At 42.6% G+C, this 25336-nt stretch overlaps 1 protein-coding gene and 2 pseudogenes across 3 annotated transcripts; 1 reads left to right on the forward strand and 2 right to left on the reverse strand.

Moving 5' to 3' along the window:
- Window positions 1-1688: 1688 nt before the first annotated feature.
- LOC115847762 (ferritin heavy chain pseudogene) lies at window positions 1689-4619 on the reverse strand (annotated as a pseudogene).
- Window positions 3114-25336, reverse strand: LOC115847702 (zinc finger protein 350-like). 3 transcript variants are annotated; one of them, XM_030847812.2, is made up of 5 exons: window positions 24549-25336; window positions 19165-19344; window positions 10846-10972; window positions 10015-10110; window positions 3114-6094 (listed from the first exon to the last, which is right to left on the reverse strand). In XM_030847812.2, exons 2-5 carry the CDS (start codon window positions 19177-19179, stop codon window positions 4752-4754), a joined length of 1581 nt encoding a protein of 526 aa, XP_030703672.1. In that variant the 5' UTR covers window positions 19180-19344; window positions 24549-25336; the 3' UTR covers window positions 3114-4751. The 3 variants fall into 3 exon arrangements, with proteins under 3 accessions (XP_030703672.1, XP_060145177.1, XP_060145178.1); XM_060289194.1 differs by having other exon boundaries at window positions 19165-19351; XM_060289195.1 differs by lacking the exon at window positions 19165-19344.
- LOC115847718 (translation machinery-associated protein 16-like) lies at window positions 12112-13740 on the forward strand (annotated as a pseudogene).

Genomic DNA, 25336 nt, shown 5'->3' on the forward strand with positions numbered 1-25336 from the left:
TAATGTAACAAAATTGCTGTTGTAGACATCATCATTAACGGACAAACTCAGGTTGTTTCTCCAGGACAAGACGAACTTCAAGACCCCGAGCCATGGACCACCTGGCCAGAAAAATCATAAACCGGAGATATTCTGACTCCTGAAACCATGCTTAAGAAATGTCAGAAGACGACGATTAATCCCAGCCTCTTTTTTATTCCCCTTTAAAACTTGTCTCCCACTCCCCCGCGTGGCACCCTGCAAATAAACCATTACTTTGCTGCAAACACCCGCTTTCTGCGCCGTGAGCACAGAAGACCCTGCTCGGTTACAGGGGTACAGAGGATGGGGAACAGGGGAAAAGAGGTGGCATGGTCTATGTAGGAGTGTCAAAGGGAGCTGGGTCAAGAAAGATGAGGTAGGAGGAACGCCCCGTGGGAGGGTCCGTGTTGAGGGCAGGCCTTCTCATCTATAAGGGCGGGGCCTCTGGCAGAGGCGGGGCTTTTCTGCCTCCACGACTGGGAAATACCAGCAGCATCAGAAGCCAAGAGGTGGAGTGGAAGTTGGGGGATAAACTTTTTTCTACGTTCCATCCTGTAACTCTCTTGTATTATGACAAGCCTGCTCCCTTTGTTTACACGGCTTATGAAGCGAAGCTTCAGAGGGGTAAGGGACCCATGTAAGTCACACAATGAGTCAAAAAAAAGAAACATGACTCATCAGCTGGGAGCCTCCTGTCCAGTGAGCAGTTGCCCATGAAGCAGCTGATTTAATTTCCTCAGCCAATGACAGAGGGGAGCCCTAGGCGAGGAAGCACTTTCACCAACGGCTCCCACCCTTTCTTCAACATCCGGCCAGATGCTCTCTAGTGCTGACCCCTCCCCTCCACACCTTCACATGACTACTACTCGGCCTCAGTCCCACCTGCTGAAATTAGTGTGTCCTTTATCCACACTCACCTCCAGCTCTCCAATGAAGACTGTGGAACCAAGAGGAAACCAGCTGCCGACCTGAAGACTGAAATTCCTTTCGTTCACCACCTGGTGGAGCTGGCTGTCAGTCAGTGGATGGGAAGGTTTGAGGAATCGATGAAATGGAAGGTCAGTACACGAAGGTCCCCGGGTAGCCTAGGATTGGTAGGCCTTTGTGTGTGGGGGGGTGGTCAGTCAAGAATAATCTGTAGAGGCCAGTGATGGGAAGGTCCTCGTGGACCACGACGGGTGCAATTCCAAGAGTCAATTATTGGGAGTATGAGGATGTCATGGTTGAAAGCCAGTGGAAAGAGGGCTTTTGAAATGATCAGAATCCAACTATCTCCCCCAGATTATGTTCTTTAAATATTACCCTTCGAATTTAGGTCTTTGATCTATTGAGAATGGATACTGATATATAATGTGAGGCAGGGATCTAATTTCATCTTTTTGCATATCAATAATCAGTAATTCCAGCACCTTAAAGGGTCTTCCCTCTCCCCTCTTTACATGATTTCAGACCGTGTATTTGTCCCTAAAATAAGAATATAAAAAAACCGTACAAAACATACAAAACAGGTTATAGATTCCAGGGGCATAAACCGTACTGGTGTTTTGGGTCATAAATCCCATCAAAGTTACTAACGAACCCCCCCCCACACACACACATAATGACTAGTAACTTTACTAACAGGTTGTCTTATACAGAGCAAATATTCAAGGACTGTTTAAATAAGTATCATTTTATTCACAAATATATTTTCAATCCGCACTTGTCTATAAGTGGACTGTAAGATTTGTAAATTGCAGGGGCCAGGGGCACGCACCACAGCTAATCTCAATTGAAGTAGGTTGCTCCCCTGATTATTTAGTCTCTCACCTCTCAACCTACTCTTCCACTGTCTGCTTTGTGATAGTGCAAACCAGATTCTCTTTTGCCAGCTTCACGTTAAGTTCTGCCAACATGGGCCACTCGAGAGAACGGGTAGGCAGAAGGAAAATGGAGATGGGACTTGCTTTTTCCTGTTTGCTTTCTCTTCTTGCTGCAGAGGAAACAGTTGGTTGCTGTTTTAAGTTTTCGTCCACAGTCTTAGAATCATCTTCATTCCACGCCCTCAGGCATTCTAGCATCAGCCAGCCATGTTCTCTCCTCAGAGACTGGAGGAAGAGTTCCATGGCGGGAGAGCAGGGGACCGGGGGTGGGGGCGGTCCATCCTCCAGGCTCCTAATTCCTTGTACCAGTCATTTGTCCTGTTCAAGCCAGCACAAAGCTTCACGTGAATGACTGAGGAGCAGTGACTTCTAGCTAAATCACTTCTACATAAAAAACAGGGTGACATTTGTGAGATTTTCTTATCAACCAAGGGCCCTCTTACCATGAGACTGGGTATTCTCAATGGCACTGGAACGCTAGTATAACCTGGGGTCTTTACGAGTCTGTCATTTTTTTTTGAATCTGGGTACAAATTGGAAGGAATAGTACAAATAAAAAAACTTAAGTGGATGCTTCAGTACAACTTACAGAAAAGGTAAAGGAAACCCCCAAATGGATGCATTGTCATGGTAACCAGGGAAGTCACCCCCAGGGCCACTGGGAAGCCAGCCTGATGCTTAGCTCTCATCATCAGGGTGAGCCTGTCAGAGACACCCTGCCGTGCCAGACTGGGGGGCCCTCATCACGCACAAGTGGGTTACGTGGTCACCCAATTCTCTGATGTATTTCACCTGCTCGTTCAGGTTGTCACACGAGCAGGGGTCATTTTTCGCAGTAGGAAATTTGTGCAGTTCCAGTAGTGACTGATTCGTGCCTTTTTCTGAGTGGAACACACATGCCTTGCCTTGAGGCCACTCTCCGAGTCATCCTGTTCTGGTTTCAGGATACACCAAAGATTCGGCCACCTAGCAGGTTCTGCATCTTCATCGGCTTCTCAGCATGTCCCCTCCCCTCACGAGACTGGTGAAGAGAACAACTGGCAAAGTTCTCCAAAGCCACATCGTGGCCATCAAAGTTGTGAGACACGGGCAGGTAAATGTCAGAGGCTCCCGGTGGATCTGGAAGTTATTTGTGGCCTCCAAGTCCTGGTGGTAGTGCTGGGGCACCTGTGAGGGGGACGTGGTAGTCACAGCAGTCACACTACTCCCACTCGCCTTGGGAGTGGTCCAAGGGTGCTGTGAGGAGGAGGCAGAAGGCTGGCTCTGCACGGCCAGGTTGAGGGGGTGGGGTGGCGAGCGCCAGCTTCTGTTCAAGCACTGTTTAAGCAGGAAACCATGGCAACTCTCGGCAGAGAATGTCTTTTTCCCTGAAAATCATTATTCTGGTAGGCTGGCTCTAAGAAGGCCCTCAAAGATTCTCAACTCTCCCCTTGAGTGTGGGCTGGCCTAGGAACTTGCTTCTAAGAGAATACGGCAAAGATGATAGAAGATTTAGATATAATAGGTACAATGTGACATGGACTATAAACCATCTTCAAATGAGTTATGGAGTCATTCCCAAGCAATGAGAAAGAGTTCAAGACATTCTCTATCAAAATACACATTAAGGGGGCTTCTCTGGTGGCGCAGTGGTTGAGAGTCCGCCTGCCGATGCAGGGGACACGGGTTCGTGCCCCGGTCCGGGAAGATCCCACATGCCGCGGAGTGGCTGGGCCCGTGAGTCATGGCCGCTGAGCCTGCGCGTCTGGAGCCTGTGCTCCGCAATGGGAGAGGCCACAACAGTGAGAGGCCCGCGTACAGCCAAAAAAAAAAAAAAATACACATTAAGGGTGTTAATCTGATGCAAAACGAGGGTAGACTTACGTCAACAAGTTTCCAAATTTCCATTGCAATCACCAGCTTATCTCCTTTGTGACATCTCTGCCATTCTGCTAAAGGTTCAACACATTTGGTGTATCCATAGCCGTTCCTTATTTCTGACACGTGATGAGGAATCATGTTACTGAAAACCTTGTCCTATTCACTGCTGTGCAAATTAGCGGCTGACTCGGCAAGTTTGGGGTGTTCAGACCCTGCACGTTCCAATGAAAGGAATGACCCTTGACTGGCACCTGAGAAGGAACCTCTAAGCCCTTGGAATATCCTGCCTGCCAAGAGCGTCTTTGTACACCTGGGGTTTCGGCCATGCCATATAGTTTACATTAGCAATATGATTTTTGGTGAACACCTGCTTTTGTTTGCCTGGGGCTCTGGGCCATTGTGTATCAGTTTGATCCTTAGGAGGCTGGAGTTTGAGAAGTTAAGGTCAGTCATGTGGTTTCTCCATGCCTCCATAACTAACCCCTTTACTGCCCCTCCCACCCCCTGGCACTAAGGCTCAGGTGAGTTTCTCTGGTTGGCACTATGCCATATGTGTTGTCAGGTCATTGCTGGAAGAATTAAACACTGTCCATACAACTCCACTGGGAGTACAACTGGATGCACCTGGTTTCTCCTAAAGTCTGCCTCATGCACCTTTTACATTTGCTAATTTCAATTTGTAACTCTTCACTGTCATAAACTGTAACAGTAAGTATAGCAGCTTTTATGAGTTTAGTGACTGCTTTTAGAGAATAATCAAATGTGAGGGTGGTCTTAGGGACTTGATACAACTGCCTTCCTAAAATTTCTTTCTGATGTGAATTTATTGATGATTTTGAAGTCAAGCTCATTACAATTCAACCTACTTAGAGCCATTGATACTTAATGAGGTGTATCTTCCCATTATCACTACATTCATTAGCATTCTCTCAGTGAAAGTTTTCAACTATATAAAAAGCTAAAACTTTGATCTACAAGCTTTTCCACACTGAACGTACCAAATCTTCCCTACACGTTTCCTGTGACATAAAATAAGACATAATTGGTAACTGAAGGCACTACCACATTTACTGCATTTATGAGGTTTCTCTCCTGTACAAATTCTCTGTTATTACCTGAGGGTACACATCTGGCAACAGGCTGTCCCACAAGGACTACATTCCCTTGGGCTAGGAACCCACTGATATTTAATGATGTCTGCATGGCCACAGAAGGCCCTTGCACTGTCATTGTTTCAACAGAGTTTTTCTCCTGTACGGATTCTGTGGTGCATAATGAGCTGTGGTTCCCAAGAAAATCATTCTCCATCTTGACTGAATCCACATATTTCTCTTTCATATGAGTTTTCTTATGTTTAGTGAGGGAGGACTTGTGGCAGAAGGCTTTCCCACAATTGCTGCATCCATGGGGTTTCTCTCCTGTATGAACTCTCTGATGTCTACTGAGTATTGACTTCGTGGAGTAGCCTTTCCCACATACGTTGCATTTATAGCGTTTCTCTTCTGTATGACCTCTTTGATGTCTAATCAGACTCGACTTTTGAAAGTAAGCTCTTCCACATTCACTGCATACATAGGGAGGATTTCCAGTGTGAAATACCTGATGTGCAACGAGACATGGCTTATGACTGAAGGCTTTACCACATTCCTTGCATCCATAGGGCTTCTCTCCAGTATGAATTCGCTGATGTATAAGAAAATTACCCTTCTGGATGAAGCCTCTTCCACATTCACTGCATGTATAGGGTTTCTCTCCCGTATGAGTTTTCTGATGTACAAGGAGCTGAGATTTCCTGGAGAAGGTTTTCCCACACTCACTGCATGCATGGGGTTTTATTCCTCTTTCCACTTGCATATGTATATTGAGCTCTGCTTTCCTACAGAAGGCTTTACCACATTTAAGGCATTTATATGGTTTCTCTCCTGTATGAGTTCTCTGATGTACAGTGAGTTGAGACTTTTTGATGAAGGTTTTACCACATTCAATACACTCATGTTTCTTTCGTTTTTCAGTTTGATGTATACTGAGTTTCGAATTGGTGCAGATGGTGTTTCCATATTTATTGCATTTAACTCCAGTGTAACGCTTTTCATGCTTAGTACGAAGAAACGATTTCTCATATTTATTAAACTTGTCAGGATTCTTCGCTACACAACTTTTATTCTGGTTAACTAAATCTAAATTAGAGTTCAGTACATCAAACTTTTCATGGCTTTGCCTTAAAGTAACAAGATTTCTGCGCAGATGAAACACATTTCCCGATGAACTGTGTTCACGGCCTCTTTCCATATTTTTACGCTTGTTTTGGATTTCCAAAGACCACTGCATATGATCACCAATTTCTCCAACTTCTAGAAAGAAAATTAATTCTTTCATAATCAGGTTATGGTAGTAAAACTGCTTCTAAAATGCCACGGTTTGGGCTGGCTCTTTGTGACAATTCTGTCATATGAAGAAAACCATCAAGTGTAAATTTACTTCTTGAATATGAGAAGAAACACAATGAAATAAAGCCATAACATCTTAAAAAAAAAACCCAGCTGATTCAGAATCAATGGTAGACAATTCTCAATTAGTAAAGTTTTTGCTGCTCTCCAAATAGATCCTCACAAAATGGGCAAAGAGGATGAAGTAGAAATGTGTCTCATTAACATAAGATAAAGTATGTTGGAGAGACATCTGATTTAGCATGATGGAGGATATAGCCATTCATTCCCCCAATGCTCATTGAATGTCTACTATGTATCATTCACTGTCCTAGCACTTGAATACAAATGCATCCCACTAGGCAAAAGAGAACAAAGTGGAAGCAAAGAAATAAGACAACTTCAGACTGAAAACTGGTTCCTGGCACATGAAAAAGAACAGTGGGAGTTGGTCAACTTTAAATAGGTAAACACCTGTGAGAAAATAAAAGTTGAGCCAAGAAACCAGGAATAAAGAATAAGCAACCTCATGTAAAGAATTGCAAGTTTTCATTCAAGTACAACAGCAATGCAAAAGCCCTGAGACAGGAAAGGTTTTGGCCAGGTCAAGAAATAGAAAGGTAGCCAGTAGGCCCTGAGTGGAATAGCTATATAGGGAGAAGGAAGTGTTGAAGTTCAAAAGGTAGACAGAAGTCATATCACGTAGATCTGGTAGGAAGAAGCTGAATTTGACGTTAAGACTAGTGGCAAGCCACTGGAAGTTTTGAGAAGGTGGGGGGTTCTGATTTATATTTCCAAGAGGTTGCCAACTGCTACATGGATAGTGATGGGAGAGGAAGGAGTGTAGGAGAGAGGAAGTTAATGAAGTAATCCAGGGAAGAGATAATGGTGGCTTGGTGTGGAGCAACAATAGTGTACGTGTGGAGAAGCGGATGAACTCAAGGTGCATCTAGGAGAAGGAAAAAACAACATTCAGCATTGAATTCAATGTAAGTAAAAGGGAGGAATCAAGGGTTTTCCCTAGGTGTTTGGCTTAAATGACTAGACGTACCAGCTAAGTTGTTGAGGAACATCAGGGAGACAGGTTTTGAATGTGGGAAAATCAGGTGTGTATTTTGACATAAACATTTTGAGATGGATATCTTGGTGCAGACATGAAGAACTCAACTGGAGAGAGGAATTTGGAGAAGACTTAGGCTAGAGGACAAATTTGGGATTATCTGTACAGGCATACCTTGGAGATATTCCAGGTTCAGTTCCAGACCACCATGATAAAGCAAATAGTGCAATAAAGCTAGTTACGTGAATTTTTTTGTTTCCCAGTGCATATAAAAATTATATTTAGGGCTTCCCTGGTGGCACAGTGGTTGAGAGTCCGCCTACCAATGCAGGGGACACGGGTTCGTGTCCCGGTCTGGGAAGATCCCACATGCCGCGGAGCGGCTATGCCCGTGAGCCATGGGCACTGAGGCTGCACGTCTGGAGCCTGTGCTCTGCAACGGGAGAGGCCACAACATTGAGAGGCCCGCGTACCGCAAAAAAAAAAAAAAAAAAAGTTATGTTTACACAATACTGTAGTCTATTAAGTGTGCAATAGCATTGTGTCTAAAACAGTGTACATAGTGTACACAGTGTACACTTAATTTAAAAATACTTTCTCACTAAAAAATGCTAACCATCATCTGAGCCTTCAGCAAGTCATAGAAGTAACATCCAAGATCACTGATTACAAATCACCATAACAAATATAATAATAATAAAAGTTTGAAATATAGAGAGAATTACGAAAATGTGACGCAGACACAAAGTGAGCAAACGCTGTTGGGAAAAATGGTGCTGATAGACTTGCTTGACACGGGGCTGCCACAAACCTTCAATTTGTTTTGTTTGGTTTGGTTTGGTTTCACCACGAGGCTTGCGGGACCTTACTTCCCCGACCAGGGATCGAACCCGTGCCCCCTGTGGTGGATGTGCAAAGTCCTAACCTCTGGACCACCAAGGAATTCCCCACAAACCTTCAGTTGCAAAAAACACACTATCTGCGAAGTACAATAAAGCAAAGCGCAATAAAATGAGCTGTGCCTGTATAGAAATTCCCAGACAGGGAATTACCAGGCAGTCCAGTGGTTAGGACTCGGCACTTCCACTGCCAGGGCTGGGTTCAGTCCCTGGTCGGGGGACTGAACCTGCAGGCTGTGCGGCGTGGCCAAAACAAACAAACAAACAAAAACACAAGCCAGATCATGTCACTCTTCTGCCCCAAACCATTCAATAACTGTCATTCTGAAAAAAAATCCTAAGTCCTTAAAATGGCCTGCAGTGCCCTGCATCGTGTGGGCCCCTTTCTCACCTCATGAGTATCACTTCCACACTTGATCGCTCTGCTCTCCCCACACAGGCTTCCTGGACAGTCCTCAAACACGCCAGGTACACCTCTGCCTCAGGACCACCACTGCTGGTACACTTTTCCCAGGCCTACCCATGGATCATCCCTCACTCCACTCAGCCACCCTAGCAGAGCAGAGAGGCATTCCCTGTCCCTTGTGTATAAAACATCATGCCCTCCTATTGCTTGACATTCACTACCCCTTACATTGTTCTCCACGGTTCTAATTACCACCAGAAAAATCTGTATATTTCTTGTGTACCTCCCTCACTTAGAATGCAAGTTCTGTGAGAGTAATAACCTAATCCCTTTTATTCTCTGCTGTAGCCACATAATATAAAGCACACTACATAGCAGCATGTATTAGGCATTAAAAATACTTGCTGAGGGAATGAATCAATGAAACAATCATACGTGTAGCGGGCATTGTAGAGACTGGTTTAAATGAAGCTGACTTTGAATTTAGGGAATGGAAAGAAAATTCTATGTAAGCATCACATTGTATCTTGCAGTCCCTTGATCACAGAGGGATTTAAATATCCCATAGTTGGTAGTAGGGTTATAACTAGGATTGTTTAGACTCGGGAAATTAAACTGAGAGTAACTAAGATGAATCAAGATAAATACCTCATCCAGCAAATATACAGAGAAATCAGCAATGTATGCATGAGGTTTATGGTTTGATTTCAGGTGGGGTCTAAGATTGTGAATTTTCTGTTTTTGTTTTTTTATTTGAGTGAATTCCTTTATTTCAGTGTATGTGGGAGGCATAATTCACTCTGAAAATTACAAAACTTATAGCTCTTCCCTTACCATTTTACTATAAAAATTTTCAAACAAACAAATTGAAAGAATTACACAGTGAACAGCCATATATCCACCTCTTTTGATTCTATAGTTAATGTTTTGCTACATTTGCTTTAGCTCATATTTGCCCAGTCAGAATAAGGAAACAGACAGATGCACATTAAAAGACCGGGTTACCATGGGAACACAGCACCCTGGGTGGGGCTGAATATTAGGAAGGAAATCAATATTACCCAAGGTTCAGTAGTCAGAAGATGATGGGGAATTTGAAGTTCTCTCTTTGCACAGAGGCGTGGAAGACTGAATTTTCAAAGCAAGGGAAGAGGAAGGAACAAGCAGTGATACTATGGCAGTCAATGAAGAAGGGAAAAATTTGAGAATCCTAAGAAAAATATCTAAGCAAAACAAATCAAGATCCTAGATGAAATAAATCAGTATCAAATCCAGGGGTGAGAACACAGGAGTATTTTCCTCTAAATGCTTAAGCAATGAATATTAACATAGGAGAGTAATACTCAGAGGCTCTGTTTAGATACTGTCAAAAGGTTAGAAACCAGAAGATGAGTCACCTCAACACTATTTCAAAGGTGTGAGGCCTCCACAAATCTAGGAATTTACTTCTTTTCTACCTGGATGTTTCTCATTCACTTACCTGGAAAGTTCTGACCGTGGATATTTTCCTTTTCTAACCATGGTTTGTCTCTTTGCTTCAACCTGAAGATTTGAATTGGTTTGGGACTTTGATACCCTATTCACGAAAAATAACAGAATATTTAGGAAAATATCTTTGGGCGTGAGATCTAAACATTGTTAAATGATACCTTTTATAGATTGTGTGACTATACCTTGGAAAAGAGTTTTCCCCTTGGAGTAGGGAAAACATACTCCTCCCTCTATCTGAGGCCTGAGAGGAGACGGAGAATCTGTCACTTATAAAATTCAAGTCTTATGTAGGGGCCAGCAAACTATGGTCCGTGGCTGTAACTAAGGCATTTTTTTTACATTTTAAAAGCATTATTAATTCAGAATAAGGTGCTCTTACAAAACAGAGTATTCGAAAAGTGAGGGCAAACTTCTAACACATGATAGCAAAAGTGTTTTGTACCATTAAATTTGAAAAATTAAAACCATTTAAAAATATTTATCTCACTGATGTTTCATTCTTTTGATGTTTCTATTTTTAAGTATATTTTATAGTGCATGCAATAAATTTAGTAGAATACTTATATAATTGATAAATAAAAATATGTGTGTGCTGAAAAAACAAATAAAATAAAAGTGTTATTTAAGAAAAACCAGAATATAATTACAGAGACAGTAAGTAGCCCAAACAGCCTGCAGTATCTGGCCCTTTGCAGAAAAAGTTTGACAATCTCTCTTACATTATTCACACTTCAGATACCTGCCCCCAAATCACTGCACAACTGAGAAAGGAAAGACTGCTGATTGGGCACACTGAGTGGCACAGGGAAGCAGTTCTTACCCACGGACAGCAGGTTGCTATAGTTTTCTAGCATCACATTCTGGTACAGGTCCTTCTGAGCAGGGTCTAGTAGCCTCCACTCCTCCCGGGTGAACTCCACAGCTACATCTTCAAATAATAATGATTCCTGTAGTAATGAATTCTTCTTTAATCTGGGGTGATCATTTGATGGTTTGGAAGAGAAGTATAGAAGTCTACTCTAATCATTTCTACTGCGTAGGTTGTATCTATATAGGTGATTTACATTATATAGTGTGGAAGAATGGAAAGTCTTATACAGATATCCTGCTGCTGTGATTCAGCCACCCACCCCCTCAATAATTCAGAAGGTTTTCTGAAATGCGGTCATTAAAACCTCTTGTTAACCTTGATAGATTTGCCACCTGTGGGCATATGTGCATGCACTGAACTACATGCAGGTGATATCAAAACAAACACATGTATTCTTGCTCTCAAGAAGCCTTCACTGTGCACAAGTTAAACAGAAACAATAAGCACTAGAATTAAACATGAAAAACCTGATGATGCTATTGTAAGACACAGAATATAAACAAAGTTTAATATATGCAAAGGCATAACACAGTCTCAAAGATGAGTGAGCTAACTTGAAGAAACAAAGATGAATTCTCAAAACAAGAAATACAGTAATTGAAATTAGGAATTTCAATTTATAGATTGACTACCAATTTGATATGACATAGAGCGAATGGTGAACTAGACAACAGATCTGAAGTGCAAAAGACAATGATGGAAAATACAAAAGCGAGGTTGAGAGATATGAAGGGTAGCGTGAGAATGTTGAATTTACACCTATTCTGAGTCTGAGGGAAGAACAGAAAATATGAGGGAAGGTAATAACCAAAGATGTAAGGGCAGAGAATATTTTAGAGCTGGTAAAAGACACACAACCTCAGGATGAGAGAATCCCACAATTTCAAGCAGGATCAGGAAAAAGAGATCCACTCCTAGACACATGGACGTAAAACTGCAGAACACCAAACTCAAAGGGAAAATTCAAAAATATCCAAAGGGAAATGACATATACCTAACAAAAGAACAAATATGATTTATAGCCTCTAAGTCCTCAACAGCAGTGATGGAAGCCTGAAAAGGAATGAAATAGTATTTTCAAAGTGCCAAGTGAAATAACTTTCAATCAAGAATGTTATACTGGGAGTTGCCTCGTGAGCTGCTGCTGCCGCAGACCCTGAGGTCCCACAGCGTGGAGTCGGAGGTCTGGAGGTCCCAGGTCGCAAGGACGTCGCCATGCCTAAAGCACCAAAGGGAAAAAGTGTAGGACAAGAAAAAAAAAGTCATCCATCCATATAGTAGAAAAGCAGCTCAAATTACGAGAGAGGCCCACAAACTAGAAAAAAAGGAAAAACTGAAGAATGAAAAGGCATTGCATCTCAACCTTATTTGTGAAAAACTGCAGCGGTTTCAAAATTATCTTGATCCCCAAAACGTAGAATATTCAAAGAGAGACGCTTGTGAATTAACTGAAACGTATTTAAATCAGTTCAGCAGTGAGCTGGAGCAGACTGAGTTACACAGCAGCATCAAGGCCAGCGAGGGCAGGCAGCTCTGCTCCCGAGGCGGTCATCAAGCAGACCATGGAGCGAAAGCGGCAGCAGTACGGGGGGCTGCGGCCTTGAGATTCCTGACATTTTATTTTATTATTTATTTATTTGCGGTACGCGGGCCTCTCACTGTTGTGGCCTCTCCCGTTGCGGAGCACAGGCTCCGGACGCGCAGGCTCAGCGGCCATGGCTCACGGGCCCAGCCGCTCCGTGGCATGTGGGATCTTCCTGGACCGGGGCACGAACCCGTGTCCCCTGCATCGGCAGGCGGACTCTCAACCACTGTGCCACCAGGGAAGCCCGAGATTCCAGACATTTTAAATGCAGGGAATGGGATTTTAATCTGAAGAAACTGCCAAACATTAAAATGAGAAAAATCTGTGCTAATGATGCGGCGCCTAAGAAGTGTAAGAAGAAAACTGTGACAGCTGTAGACAGAGATTTAGGAGAATTGGACCTGAAAGTTGAAGCAACGGACACAGACGAGGAACTGACTGCAGTGGCCTAACTGTCTTTACTTGAGTTGAAAATAAATAATTTGAGAACTTCAAGTTACACTTGAATTGATTATGGTAAATAACTGTCTCTACACAAGAATTTATTTGCTGTTTAGCTTATTCTCTTATATGATGAGAATCCCATTTTCAGTTTCAAAAACAGTGTTATGATTTTTACTTAAAAATGAATGTTGCTTTTTGTTTACATTAAGTTGTTAGACTAGGTAGAAATGCTCTGCAAAATCCATTTAATCTGAATTTCTGGGGCTGGGAGAGCAGTATGAATGGGGACAAAAAGTGTTGTAATTTTTTTCCTCATGCTTACTTAGAATCACCTAATCTCACATTTTGGGGAATGGGCAGCAGCTGTTTGCTAGAAGGTTACTGTGGTACTTCTTGAGCAGTGACAATGGCAAAATTGCCTTTTAGTAATATGTTTTACTATTCTTCCTCTTACACATTAAAACTATTTTCTTTCCTTACAAAATAGGGAAAATATGATACGGAATTTATATACATTTATGGGTTGTACATTGCTGTTATTTATTAACTTTGAGCCAGAGTTAGTTAAATGGTTAAAAAAACAGTAACTATTCTTGTTTTGTTGATCTCTTGCACTTAATCTATTATCTTGATAAAGGGGATAAATGATTTCAGGTTAGCTCTTTTGGCTTGTATATTATTTTTTGCTTTCTCATTGTGAAAAGTGATAGGTTTTATTTGTGGAAACAGAACTAAAGATTAGAAAACTAGTTACTTCGATTGTCTTAGTTTTTCTTCTAAGAGATAGGCTAAATTGACATATCATATAACAGTATTTCCAGTATCATGAAAAACATGGATGTGGTTGAATGTTCTTCACAGAACTTGTTAAATGCAAGTATCTTCTGGTCTGTTTTCTAAAGAATGCAATGCAAGAGCATTTGAGTATTTTAAAGGAAAAAAAAAAAGCTGTATGAGGTAACTAGGTTATCAACTAAGTCTTGTTAACAGTTATTTTACTTCAGAAAATTAAAAGTAAAACTTATTTCTATGAAAAAAAAGAATGTTATACTTATTAGTATATCTTAATATTATATATGGATTTTTCCTATTGTTTCTAATAAGCTTGTAGTGATTCTCAGATTTTTCCAAGTATGCAGCCAAATTATCTGTATGGAAAATTTTAAATCCTCTTCTCCAAATTTATATCTCTTTTATCTCTTTTCTTGACTAATATTTCCAAAGAGTGTGGTGTCACTGGACATCCTTGTCTTGTTCCAACTTTAGATGTCATATCAAGGACAGATACGGGACTTCCCTGGTTAAGAATCTGCCTGCCAATGCAGGGGACACAGGTATGAGCCCTGGCTGGGGAAGGTCTCACATGCTGCAGAGCAACTAAGCCCACAAGCCACAACTACTGAACCCCTCACACCTAGAGCCCATGCTCCACAACAAGAGAAGCCACCGCAATGAGAAGCCCGTGCACCACAACAAAGAGTAGTTCCCGCTTGCCGCAACTAGAGAAAGCCCTCATGCAGCAACAAAGACCCAATGCAGCCAAAATTAATTAATTAATTAATTAATTTTTTAAAAACCAAAGAGGCATATGAAAATTTGTGAGAATGTTTCAGATTGTCACACTGACCAGGTGCCTACTGTATTTAATGGTCAGGGACCAAGGGTGCTATATATCCTGTAAAGCATATGACAGTCCTATACAGGAAGAATTGTCAAGCTCAAAATGTTAATAGTACCCAAAGCCTCCCTCTCATTGAAAAACAGGTATAGTAAATTATACTGTATCCCAGAATAAAACTGAAAAATATTTAAAGGAATAAAAGTCTATCACTCAACAATGAAAAATTTATAATGCCTGGTACTCAATCAAAATTACCAGATATGCAAAGACAGAAAATATGACTCATACAAAGAGAAAAGATCATCAACAGAAACAAAACCAGAAATGACATACATAATAAAATTTGTAGATAAGGATAGTAAAATACATATTATACATACATATGTTTAAAAAGGTGGAGGAAAGCATGAACGTGATACGGAGTAATATGGAAGATATCAAATAGACCCAATTCCAACTCTAGAAATGTCTGAGATGAACAATATACTAGTTGGATGTGATCAATAGCAGACTAGACACTGCAGAAGAAAAGATTAGTGAACTTGAAGATACAGGAATAGAAACTATTCATCATGAAACAGAAAAAAGACCTAAAGAGAAACATTTTAAAACAGCCAGAGAGGGGCTCCCCTCGTGGCACAGTGGTTGAGAGTCTGCCTGCCGATGCAGGGGACACGGGTTCGTGCCCTGGTCTGGGAGGATCCCACATGCCGCGGAGCGGCTGGGCCCGTGAGCCATGGCCACTGAGCCTGTGCGTCCGGAGCCTGTGCTCTGCAACAGGAGAGGCCACAGCAGTGAGAGGCCTGCGTACCGCAAAAAAAAAAAAAAAAAAGAAGGCAAAATGAAACCTTCTTCAGGTATGCAAAAGCTAAAGCAAGTCAGCAGCGGCATACATGTACTAGCAAAAATGTTAAAGGATGTCCTTCAGATAGAAATCTAGATCTACCCAAATGAATGAAGGGCTGCAGAAATGAAAAACCTATGAGTAATATAAAATCTTACATTTTTATATACCTTCAGAAGATAACTGATTGTTTAAAGCAATGATAATAATGTATTGTGGGATTTCTAAAATACAAAGAAGTAAAATATAGGACAACAATAGCACAAAGGCTGGTAGAGAAGAAATGGAAGCACACTCTTTTAAGGTTCTTATACCATGAATGAAGTGGTATAATATTACTTGAAGATAGACTGTGATAGATCAATATGTAGAAATGAGTAGTTTACTACTCACACGAACTAGCATACTAACAATACCAACTAGAAAATGTCTTGCAAAAAACAGATAAAGATTAATATCCCTGAAACCTATTTTTTTTTTTTAGAGATCAGAAAAAACAAAATCAGCACAAAGGATTTGATTAGGCAATTCACAGAATACAAACAGTTAATAAATACATTAAAATATGTTCAAAGTCACTGATAATAATGCAAGTAAAAATAATAGTAAAACTAATTCTGATAACACCTTTTTTTTTTTTTTTTTGTGGTCCGCGGGCCTCTCACTGTTGTGGCCTCTCCCATTGTGGAGCACAGGCTCCGGACACACAGGCTCAGCGGCCATGGCTCACGGGCCCAGCCGCTCTGTGGCATGTGGGATCTTCCCGGACCGGGGCACGAACCCGTGTCCCCTGTATGGGCAGGCGGACTCTCAACCACTGCGCCACCAGGGAAGCCCTGATAGCACTTATTAAATAACAGGCAATGTTCTAAGCTATGTCCTACATATCTATATACGTATATACATAGATCAGTGGTTCTCAACTGGCCAACAATTATTTTACAACAGCAGACATATGACATTTTAGGTTATCACAATTTGGGGGTGGGAGGGTGCTACTGACATCCAATGGGTACTGACCAGGGAAACTGCTAAATATTCTATAATCTTTGGTAACCCCTCAACAAAGAATTTGTTGTTCCACCAAAAAAGTCAATAGTGCTGAGGTTGAAAAACTCTGATATATATTAACCTATTTAATCTTCAGAATAATCCTTTTATGTAAATTCTATTACAATTCCCATTTTTCAGATGAAGAAAGGACTGCAGATAGGTTAAATAAACAGAATAAGATCAAGCAGGTAATTATAGACCAAGGCAAGATATGAATGAGTGAATCTGACCACAGAATTTGTGCTCTTAAACTAAACACTAGGGGCTTCACATGGTGGCGCAGTCATTAAGAATCTGCCCGCCAGTGCAGGGGACACGGGTTCAAGCCCTGGTCCGGGAAGATCCCACATTGCCATGAAGCAGTTAAGCCCATGCACCACAACTACTGAGCCTGTGCTCTAGACCCCACAAGTCACAACTACTGAGCCCACGTGCCACAACTAGTGAAGCCCACGCGCCTAGAGCCCGTGCTCCACAATGAGAAGCCACCGCAATGAGAAGCACACAAACCACAACGAAGAGTAGCCCCCGCTCGCTGCAACCAGAGAAAAGCCCACGTGCAGCAATGAAGACCCAACACAGCCAGAAACAATAAATAAATAAAATAAAATAACAAAATAAAATTAATTAATTAAAAAAAACTAAACACTAGGCTCTACAACCTTCAAAAAATGATATAGCTTTTATATTTCAGATTTGTAAGATTTAAAAACGGATACAATATTAAATAATAGCAAGAATGTGGGAAAAATAGAGACTTTCATAAACTCTGAGAGGAAGTGCTGAAGACTTTAAAAAAGGGCAATTTTGTAGCAACCATGAAAAATTTAAGTCCAGGTACCATTTGACTCATAGATTTCCCTTTTAGGAATCTAACCTAAAAAAAATTTCACACATATTCAGAGTGTGTATTGTGAAGAAATTTTATGGCTAAAATGTACTTTTAGGGACTTCCCTGGCAATCCAGTGGTTAAGACTCCATGCTGCACGGCGGGCCAAAAAAAAAAAAAAGTACCTTTATATAAACAGAGTACATAAATTAAGGCATATACATGCTAGGAAATATCATGCAAACCTAAATGCAATGAAATAGATACATAAATACTTGAATGGAACGTTCTCCAGGACAGGTTGCTATAGGAATAAAGCAAGTAATGTGTTTATTATGATCTCAGTAATGCAAAAATATTTTCACAAAAAATATGTGTATATGCACCTAAGTGTACATAATGTATGTATATCTATGTGCATATAAGTGTTAATAAAAACAGAATTATTTCTCTAAGTGATGAGTAGAGAAGGGTTTGACAGGGCCACTTTCTTCTTTTGCTCTATTTATTTCCATATTGTTTCTGTATATTTCACAAACAAATGATTTGTATATGACTCATTTGATAACAACAAAAGATGATAAAAGTGGAAGGTAGCAGGTTGGATGGTGGCCTCCTAAAAGATATGTCCACTTCCTAATCCCCAACCTGTAAATTTTACCTTGTCTGGATAAAGGGTCTTTGCAGATATAGTAATTAAGGATCTTAAAATGAGAAGATAGTCCCAGATAGTCTGGGTGGGCCCTAAACCCAATGACAAGTGTTTTTATAAGAGACAGACAGAAGGAGACAGACAAACAGAAGAGGGGGAGGTAACGTGAAGACAGAGACAGAGATTGGAACGATAAGGCCACAAGCCACAGAATGCAGACAGCCACCAAAAGCTGGACGAGGCAAGGGACAGGAGCTCTGGAGGGAGCACAGCCTCACTGACAACCTGATTTCAGACTTCTGGGCTCCAGAACTGTGAGGACATACACTTCTGTCGTTCTAGCCTCCTACTTTGTGGTAATGTATTACGGCACCCACAGGAAACTAATACAAGGAGGTAGATTAAAAACTGACAACGAATAATTCGGGAAGAATACTACATTTCTAAGGCTGGGATGCAGTGACAAAGACAACATCATGGATCCCTACATCCCAAGTCTTTAGCAGAGAATGTGATTTTAAACTCTGCTGGTAGGTCTGTACCCGGAATCCAATTCAGCAAAAATGGCTTGAGAGGCCATTTAAACCATGCATTTGTCTAGATAAATCTAGGTTTTTATAGCTGAAGAAAGCCAGAATACCAGAAGGGTACTGAAGGAACCCTATAAGAAACAACCACAGGTGTACAACTGTGTAAAAATTCACTTTACTATATGTATGTTATGCCCCCATAAGAAAGTGTAAAAACACACACACACATGAAACAGAGAAATGGGAACCTCTTCTTGCATATACCAGAAGGCTGCCATTGAGGCCACTGCACCCTGCAGGAAAAGTCATCAAGAAATTTATTAAAACTTCAGTACCAGGAAATACTTACTTTTCTGAGGAAATGATCTACTTTCTCTGTACAAAAGCACGAATCGTGTAATGTTTTGTGTTTCTCTTGCTGGCACTGGCTACCAAAATTATTGGAGATAATCTGCTAGCGCAACATAAATAACCCCTCAGGTCTTACAGTTTTTCATTAATATTCTGACTTCAAAATTCTGAGCAGAATCTCTGACCTGCATTCCCACCATTCCTAGTTTACCGTGACATCAACGTTATGGTTGATATTTATTTGTCTTCAGATTCAGGCTCTTATCAATGTGTCACTTTCCAATTAATCAAGTCAATTTGTATAAGCCTCTACAAACACAACAGAAAAGGAGGGAATAAATAAATATGTAAAACTCACCTGGGCCTTGGTCATTTTCTTCTGTTCTTAGAAAATGACTGGAACTGGGCTTCTTCTTTTTTTACTTTTCTAGATTGTCACTCAAATTCTGCTCATAGCTCTCACATCTCAAATTAATGGCATCCCCAGAAGTGACGCTTTCCTGGTTCTGGAACTTCCTTCTCCTTACTTCACTTGATTCTAAGGACTCAAAAGCAAATTCACTTTAATTTGTGCATTCCCCTCAGCCATACACCTTGTCGGTTGGGATTTGATGTTAGAGGACGCCTATATTAGTTTTTTTTAATATAAATTTATTTATTTATTGCGGTGGTGTCCTGCAGTAAAGGTGCTGCAGTAGGCGGAATCATGGCCCTCACAAAGATATCCACGTTCTAATCCCTGGAAGCTGTGAATATGTTACATCACAAGGCAAAGGGGAATTAAGGCTGCTAATGAAATGACAGTTGCTAATCAGATGACCTAAAAATAGATTTCCTGGATTATTCAGGTAGGCCCAACATAACCACAAGGATCCTTATACATGGAAGAAAGCAGAAGAGACCAGAGAGAGGTGTGATGTGACAAGAACTCTACACACCATTGTTGGCTTTGGAGATGGGGGGACAGGGAAACAGGAGCCAAGGAGTGTGGGCAGCCTCTAGAAGCTGGAAAAGACGAACAGATTCTCCCCCTAGAGCCTCTAGAAAATAACACACTCCTGCTGAGACCTTGATTTCAGCCCTGTAAGATCCATGTTGAACTTCTAACCCATAGAACTGTAAGATAACAGACTTGTGTTGTTTAAGCCACTAATTTATGTTACTTTATCACAGAACTAACAGAAAAGTAATATGGGGGCTTCCCTGGTGGCGCAGTGGTTAAGAATCCACCTGCCAACACAGGGGACATGGGTTCAAGCCCTGGTCTGGAAAGATCCCACATGCCATGGAGCAACTAAGCCCATGCACCACAACTACTGAGCCTGTGCTCTACAGCCCGTGAGCTACAACTATTGAGCCCACATGACTAGAGCCTGTGCTCCACAACAAGAAGAGCCAATGCAATGAGAAGCTCGCGCACCGCAACGAAGAGTAGCCCTTACTCACCGCAACTAGAGAAAGCCCTCACGCAGCAACAAAGACCCATCGCAGCCAAAAATAAATAAATAAATTTATATATATTAAAAAAAAAACCAATATAGGCGTCCTCTAACATCAAATCCCAATACTTAAGAGTTTTCTTTTGTTTAAAAAACCACAACATAGGGCTTCCCTGGTGGCGTAGTGATTGAGAGTCCGCCTGCCGATGCAGGGGACACGGGTTCGTGCCCCGGTCCGGGAAGATCCCACATGCCACGGAGTGGCTAGGCCCGTAAGCCATGGCCGCTGAGCCTGCGCGTCCGGAGCCTGTGCTCCGCAACGGGAGATGCCACAACAGTGAGAGGCCCGCGTACCACAAAAAAATAAATAAATAAAATAAATAAATAAAATAAAATAAATAAAAATAAAAAACCACAACATCTAGACCTCAAGGCAGAGCAAACATTATAAAGAGTAATGTGTTAAGCAAATCCTAAGCACTTTCTTATTTAATCCTCACCACCAATCTAGAAGTATCAAATCACTAGAACGAAGGAAGTGAAGCTTAAAACCTAGAGATAAAGTATCTTGTCCAGAGTCACATACTTTCTAAGAGGCAGGGCTAGAATTCAAGCCCAGGCCTTTTCTCTCCAAAGCTCATCACCTTAACCATTGTACCTTCTTAACCAGACAACCTCCAAAAGTTTAGTTCTCTGTAGAACTTCCTGCAAAGTTTACTACTTTTCAGACAGTTTCATATCACACCAGAAGGTAGCACATAAGCACAATGCATAAACTGGACTTGTGAAACAGCTCTTAGAACACTCAATGCATACACACAGACAGCAACCTTCTTCCACAAACAGAGAAATGGAAAAGGAGCAAGTTCCAATACTCACTCCAAAGCAGCAAATCAGAGAGACAAGGAGTCAGAAAGACTCACATTATAAGGTCATTGATTCAGTGGGATTACTTTGAGTTTTTGTTTCCACTCCTTCTGGCCACAAATTTTTCTAAGATAATTTCCCGGTAGCTTTTCTAAACCCCCAAACCCACCGACACCGCCCTGCCCCTACTGCAACTGTTCTTTGACCCCTGAGTACATGCAGTCCCCGTTGGTCTCCAGCCTAGAATCACTTTAGGCACCAGGACTAGAGATCTGCACAAGAGAAACGGTATAAAACTATTTATAGGACTATCTAGGACTATAAAACTATAGCTATAAAACTTCATGGGGGAGGAGAACATGAATGCAACATCTTGGCCACATCCCAATTTCATGACTCCTTGTCCATGAGCCCTCATGTCCCTGCTGATGATTTCTTGGCATTGCACCCATTCACTTTATGGAATCACTTGTGTTGCCCTAGAAGGGCCACCTGCCTTTCCAGAAATACACCTATGTGTAAATATAAAAAAAATAAAGCTTTACAGAGCAAAGTAGGCCATAGAAAGAAATTTTCGTAAGTTTCACAAGTCAATATCAAAGAGGCTTATTCCTTGACCACAATGCAACACAACTAGAAATCAACAGTAACGAGAAATTCAACACATTAATCAAAATAGAAACAAAATGTAAGGCCAACTGGCCCGAGGCAGGGGAACACTATCAGATTCACAGGTTGCATCAGACCGAAATTCTCCGGACCACCCAGTTCCAGAAAGTGCCCTGGAGACATTCCGGACCACTTAGTTCCAGGAACTGACCTGGGGACTTTGAACCCAGCCCAGCCTTCCCGCTTTCGAGGGGCGGGACTAACCGTCCCCCAGGATACCCGAAAAGACCACCAAATAAGGAATACCCTGCGCCCTCCCAGATTCACCACACCCCTTTCCCTTCTTCCCCTATAAAATCTTGCCCAACCCTCGCCCGGTGCGACTTCTCTGGCCCCTTTCTCTCGGACCAGTGAACCTCGCCCAGAAGCGCTCCCTAATAAAGCTCACTTGAAGCTTTCCTCTGTTTCGCGGTGCCGTTTGTTAAGATCCGACTTTACACAAAACCCTGCACATCCAGGAAAAAAACCCAAGAAAAACCTTCAAACTAAAAAGGCAATATAAATGAACACCCTGAATTATTCAGTAGTAAATGGCAGCAAATCCTGTGGGTGGGTGAGAGAACCTGGATAAGCATAGAATCATAACATGTTGCAGAAAAGTATAGATATATGTCAAGCCTATCCAAATTAATGTATACGTACATTTAATGGGACTCTAGTAACCTCGTCACTGGTTCACCCACCTGATGTGACACTACTGCAGCCATTAAGAAAATCTGTAATCCTTTTATACTATGGAAGTGTTTATAATTAGAAATGAAGTGATAAAACCAAATTATATCTGTTATACAGGTCATTCCAAATGCAAAGGTAACAAAAAAATATTAAACATACACAATGGTTTGCACTGGAGATCAGCGTTTCGGGTAACAGAGATGTTTTCACTTGTGTAGCATGAACCTGAAAGGAAATATCCAAGAAAACTGTGGAGTAAAGTTGGAGGCAAGAATAATAAAACGTATCTTTTATAACACATCACTAGATCATATCTAACTACATTTTTGTTTGGGAAGACAATGACAAGAGTGTTTATGTGGCAAGGCAAAAGAGTTTTTTTTTTTTTTTTTGCGGTACGCAGGCCTCTCACTGTTGTGGCCTCTCCCGTTGCGGAGCACAGGCTCCGGACGCGCAGGTTCAGCGGCCATGGCTCACGGGCCCAGCCGCTCCGCGGCATGTGGGATCTTCCCGGACCAGGGCACAAACCTGCGTCCCCTGCATCGGCAGGCGGACTCTCAACCACCGCGCCACCAGGGAAGCCCGACAAGAGAGTTTTTAATTAGCGCCTTGATGAAGGTATGGACTTGAAGGAGCGAACTGGATTTGGATCAGCTGAATGAATCTATCATCAAGTCTGTGCCCCGGAATCGCCATCTGAACCTCAACCTACCTACTCTCCAGGGACCCTGGGTCTCCAAAGCGCCAGCCTCATGCCCCTCCACATACACTAGCCTCCCCCACAAAACAACAACGACAAAAAATGACTCCAAGTTAAATCCGAAATCTGAACCAGAAACCCCCATTCATTAGCACCCGTCCCCCATCCCAGGCTTCCCCACGTCTGAGTGAATCGCAGACCTGCATGAGACATCGAATTCACTGATCTACACCTACCACTCCAGGTCTTAATCACTGAGCTTCACGAGCAGAAGTTGCTACCAAACCAAACTTGGGTCGGCTCACCCGCTGAGCCGCAAAGCCAATTTACTGGCACCGCATTGGTGTGAAGGCAAGTCCAGCGTTTACTACAGGGCCCAGCAAGGAGACTCAACTCCCTGATGGCTTTCAGGGAAGAGTTTTTTTTTTTTTTTTTTTTGCGGTACGCGGGCCTCTCACTGTTGCGGCCTCTCCCGCTGCGGATCGCAGGCTCAGCAGCCATGGCTCACGGTCCCAGCCGCTCTGCGGCATGTGGGATCTTCCCAGACCGGGGCACGAACACGTGTCCCCTCCATCGGCAGGCGGACTCTCAACCACTGCGCCACCAGGGAAGCCCTCAGGGGAGGGTTTTTAAAGGCAACATCTGTGGTGAAGGATGCAGGTGAGGGATGACTTTCTTCCGATTGGTTGTTGGTGAGGTAACAGAGTGTTTCAGGAACCTTAATCAACTTTCTGGTTCCAACCAGTCTGAGGTCTACATGCTTATGCTCAGCAAGTAGTCACCATCCTCCACCCTGGAAGGTGTCTTAGTTTCTGCAGAACAACTTAAAGGTATGCATCAGATCGTTATGCACATCCTTTGAGGAGGAACTAGGACTCTGTGAACTATTGTTTCTTGTCTGCTTTTTCCTGTTTCTATATTCCCTCACTTCCCTAATTAGTCTGATCTTTGGAACTCAGGGATGCCCCAAGAGACCAAAGCCTTTTTCTACAAACTAGAAATGGGGTGACACAGAAGGGCTTTTGTACCCAAGAGGTACTTCAGGGTCCTGCTCAGTTTCAATCTCCCCCTTTCTTTGATACTCCTCAATCCTGAGGGGAACAAGGGTGAGACAAGAAAAAGAATAAAGTTTGGGATAGAGAGGTTAAATATAAAGTCAGCGGGGGAACTCAAATTTTAGGAGGGCTGGGTTTCAAAATACCCACATCGACAAAAATCCTCAGTCAGAGCCTCGGTCGTTTCTCTCTTCATACATTTAATAACACTGACCGCCAAAAGGCCTATTACTGAAGCGAAGCCTCCCCAGTGACTGAACCTAAAGACACCCCCAGAAGGCCTTTCACTGGCCTCACAGGCCCCTCACTCCGGACCCACGTGCAGACCCCGACCCACCTGCTGCTGAGATTCTCAAGGTTCCCGCCAGCTGCTGAAGACTGAATTCACTTCCAAAATGATTCCCACTCCTCCGCTGTGGCGCCCAAATCCCCTCGCTGGCTGTCGCTAGGGACGCCTCCGGCCCTGCCCGACCTCAGAGCCTTTCGGCGTGTTGGAGTTCGGGCCCCACGACCAGCTCTATGACGTAACGTGGCCACGCCCATCTCAGCGATCGGGGAGGAAACTGTCATGATGGAGGCTACGGCTCAGAGAAGGAAGAATTGAAATCACTTTTGGACACCTCCTTCCCTTTCCCTCCTCGTTGTCGGTCAGAAGCACTAGGCTGAATAATTTTTGAGAGGCTGGGCCCTATCCAAGGCCGTGGCGGCGCGAGCTGGATTCTATTTTGTCTTTTGGGCAAAACGAGAGAGATGGCGGCGCCCGTGAGCCACGACGGAGGAGCACCAAGGGGGCGGCCATCTTACAGGAAGTGCAGTTCCGTTCGGCAGAGACCCGAGGAGCTAGTGTTAGGAGGAAACTTGGGACTGTCAACGAAGTTTGTAGGAGTTGAGACACGTTGTAAAGGCGGCGGTCAGGTCATGGACAAAACACGGAAACTTCGAGTGCTGGTGAAAGTTGGAAAACAGTTAAAGCGGGGATGGGAATGAGTACGGCTGGTCTGAGACCTGTTGAAGGGGCGGGGCCGATGCTGAGAGCGGGGCTCTGTGAACACCGATGCCCATAGGGGCCTGGGAATGTGGCTGCCTCTGGTAGGGAAGGGTGAGGGGTGAGGCTTCAAATGTATG

This window comes from Globicephala melas, chromosome 19, assembly GCF_963455315.2.
Source record: "Globicephala melas chromosome 19, mGloMel1.2, whole genome shotgun sequence".
NCBI lineage: Eukaryota > Metazoa > Chordata > Mammalia > Artiodactyla > Delphinidae > Globicephala > Globicephala melas.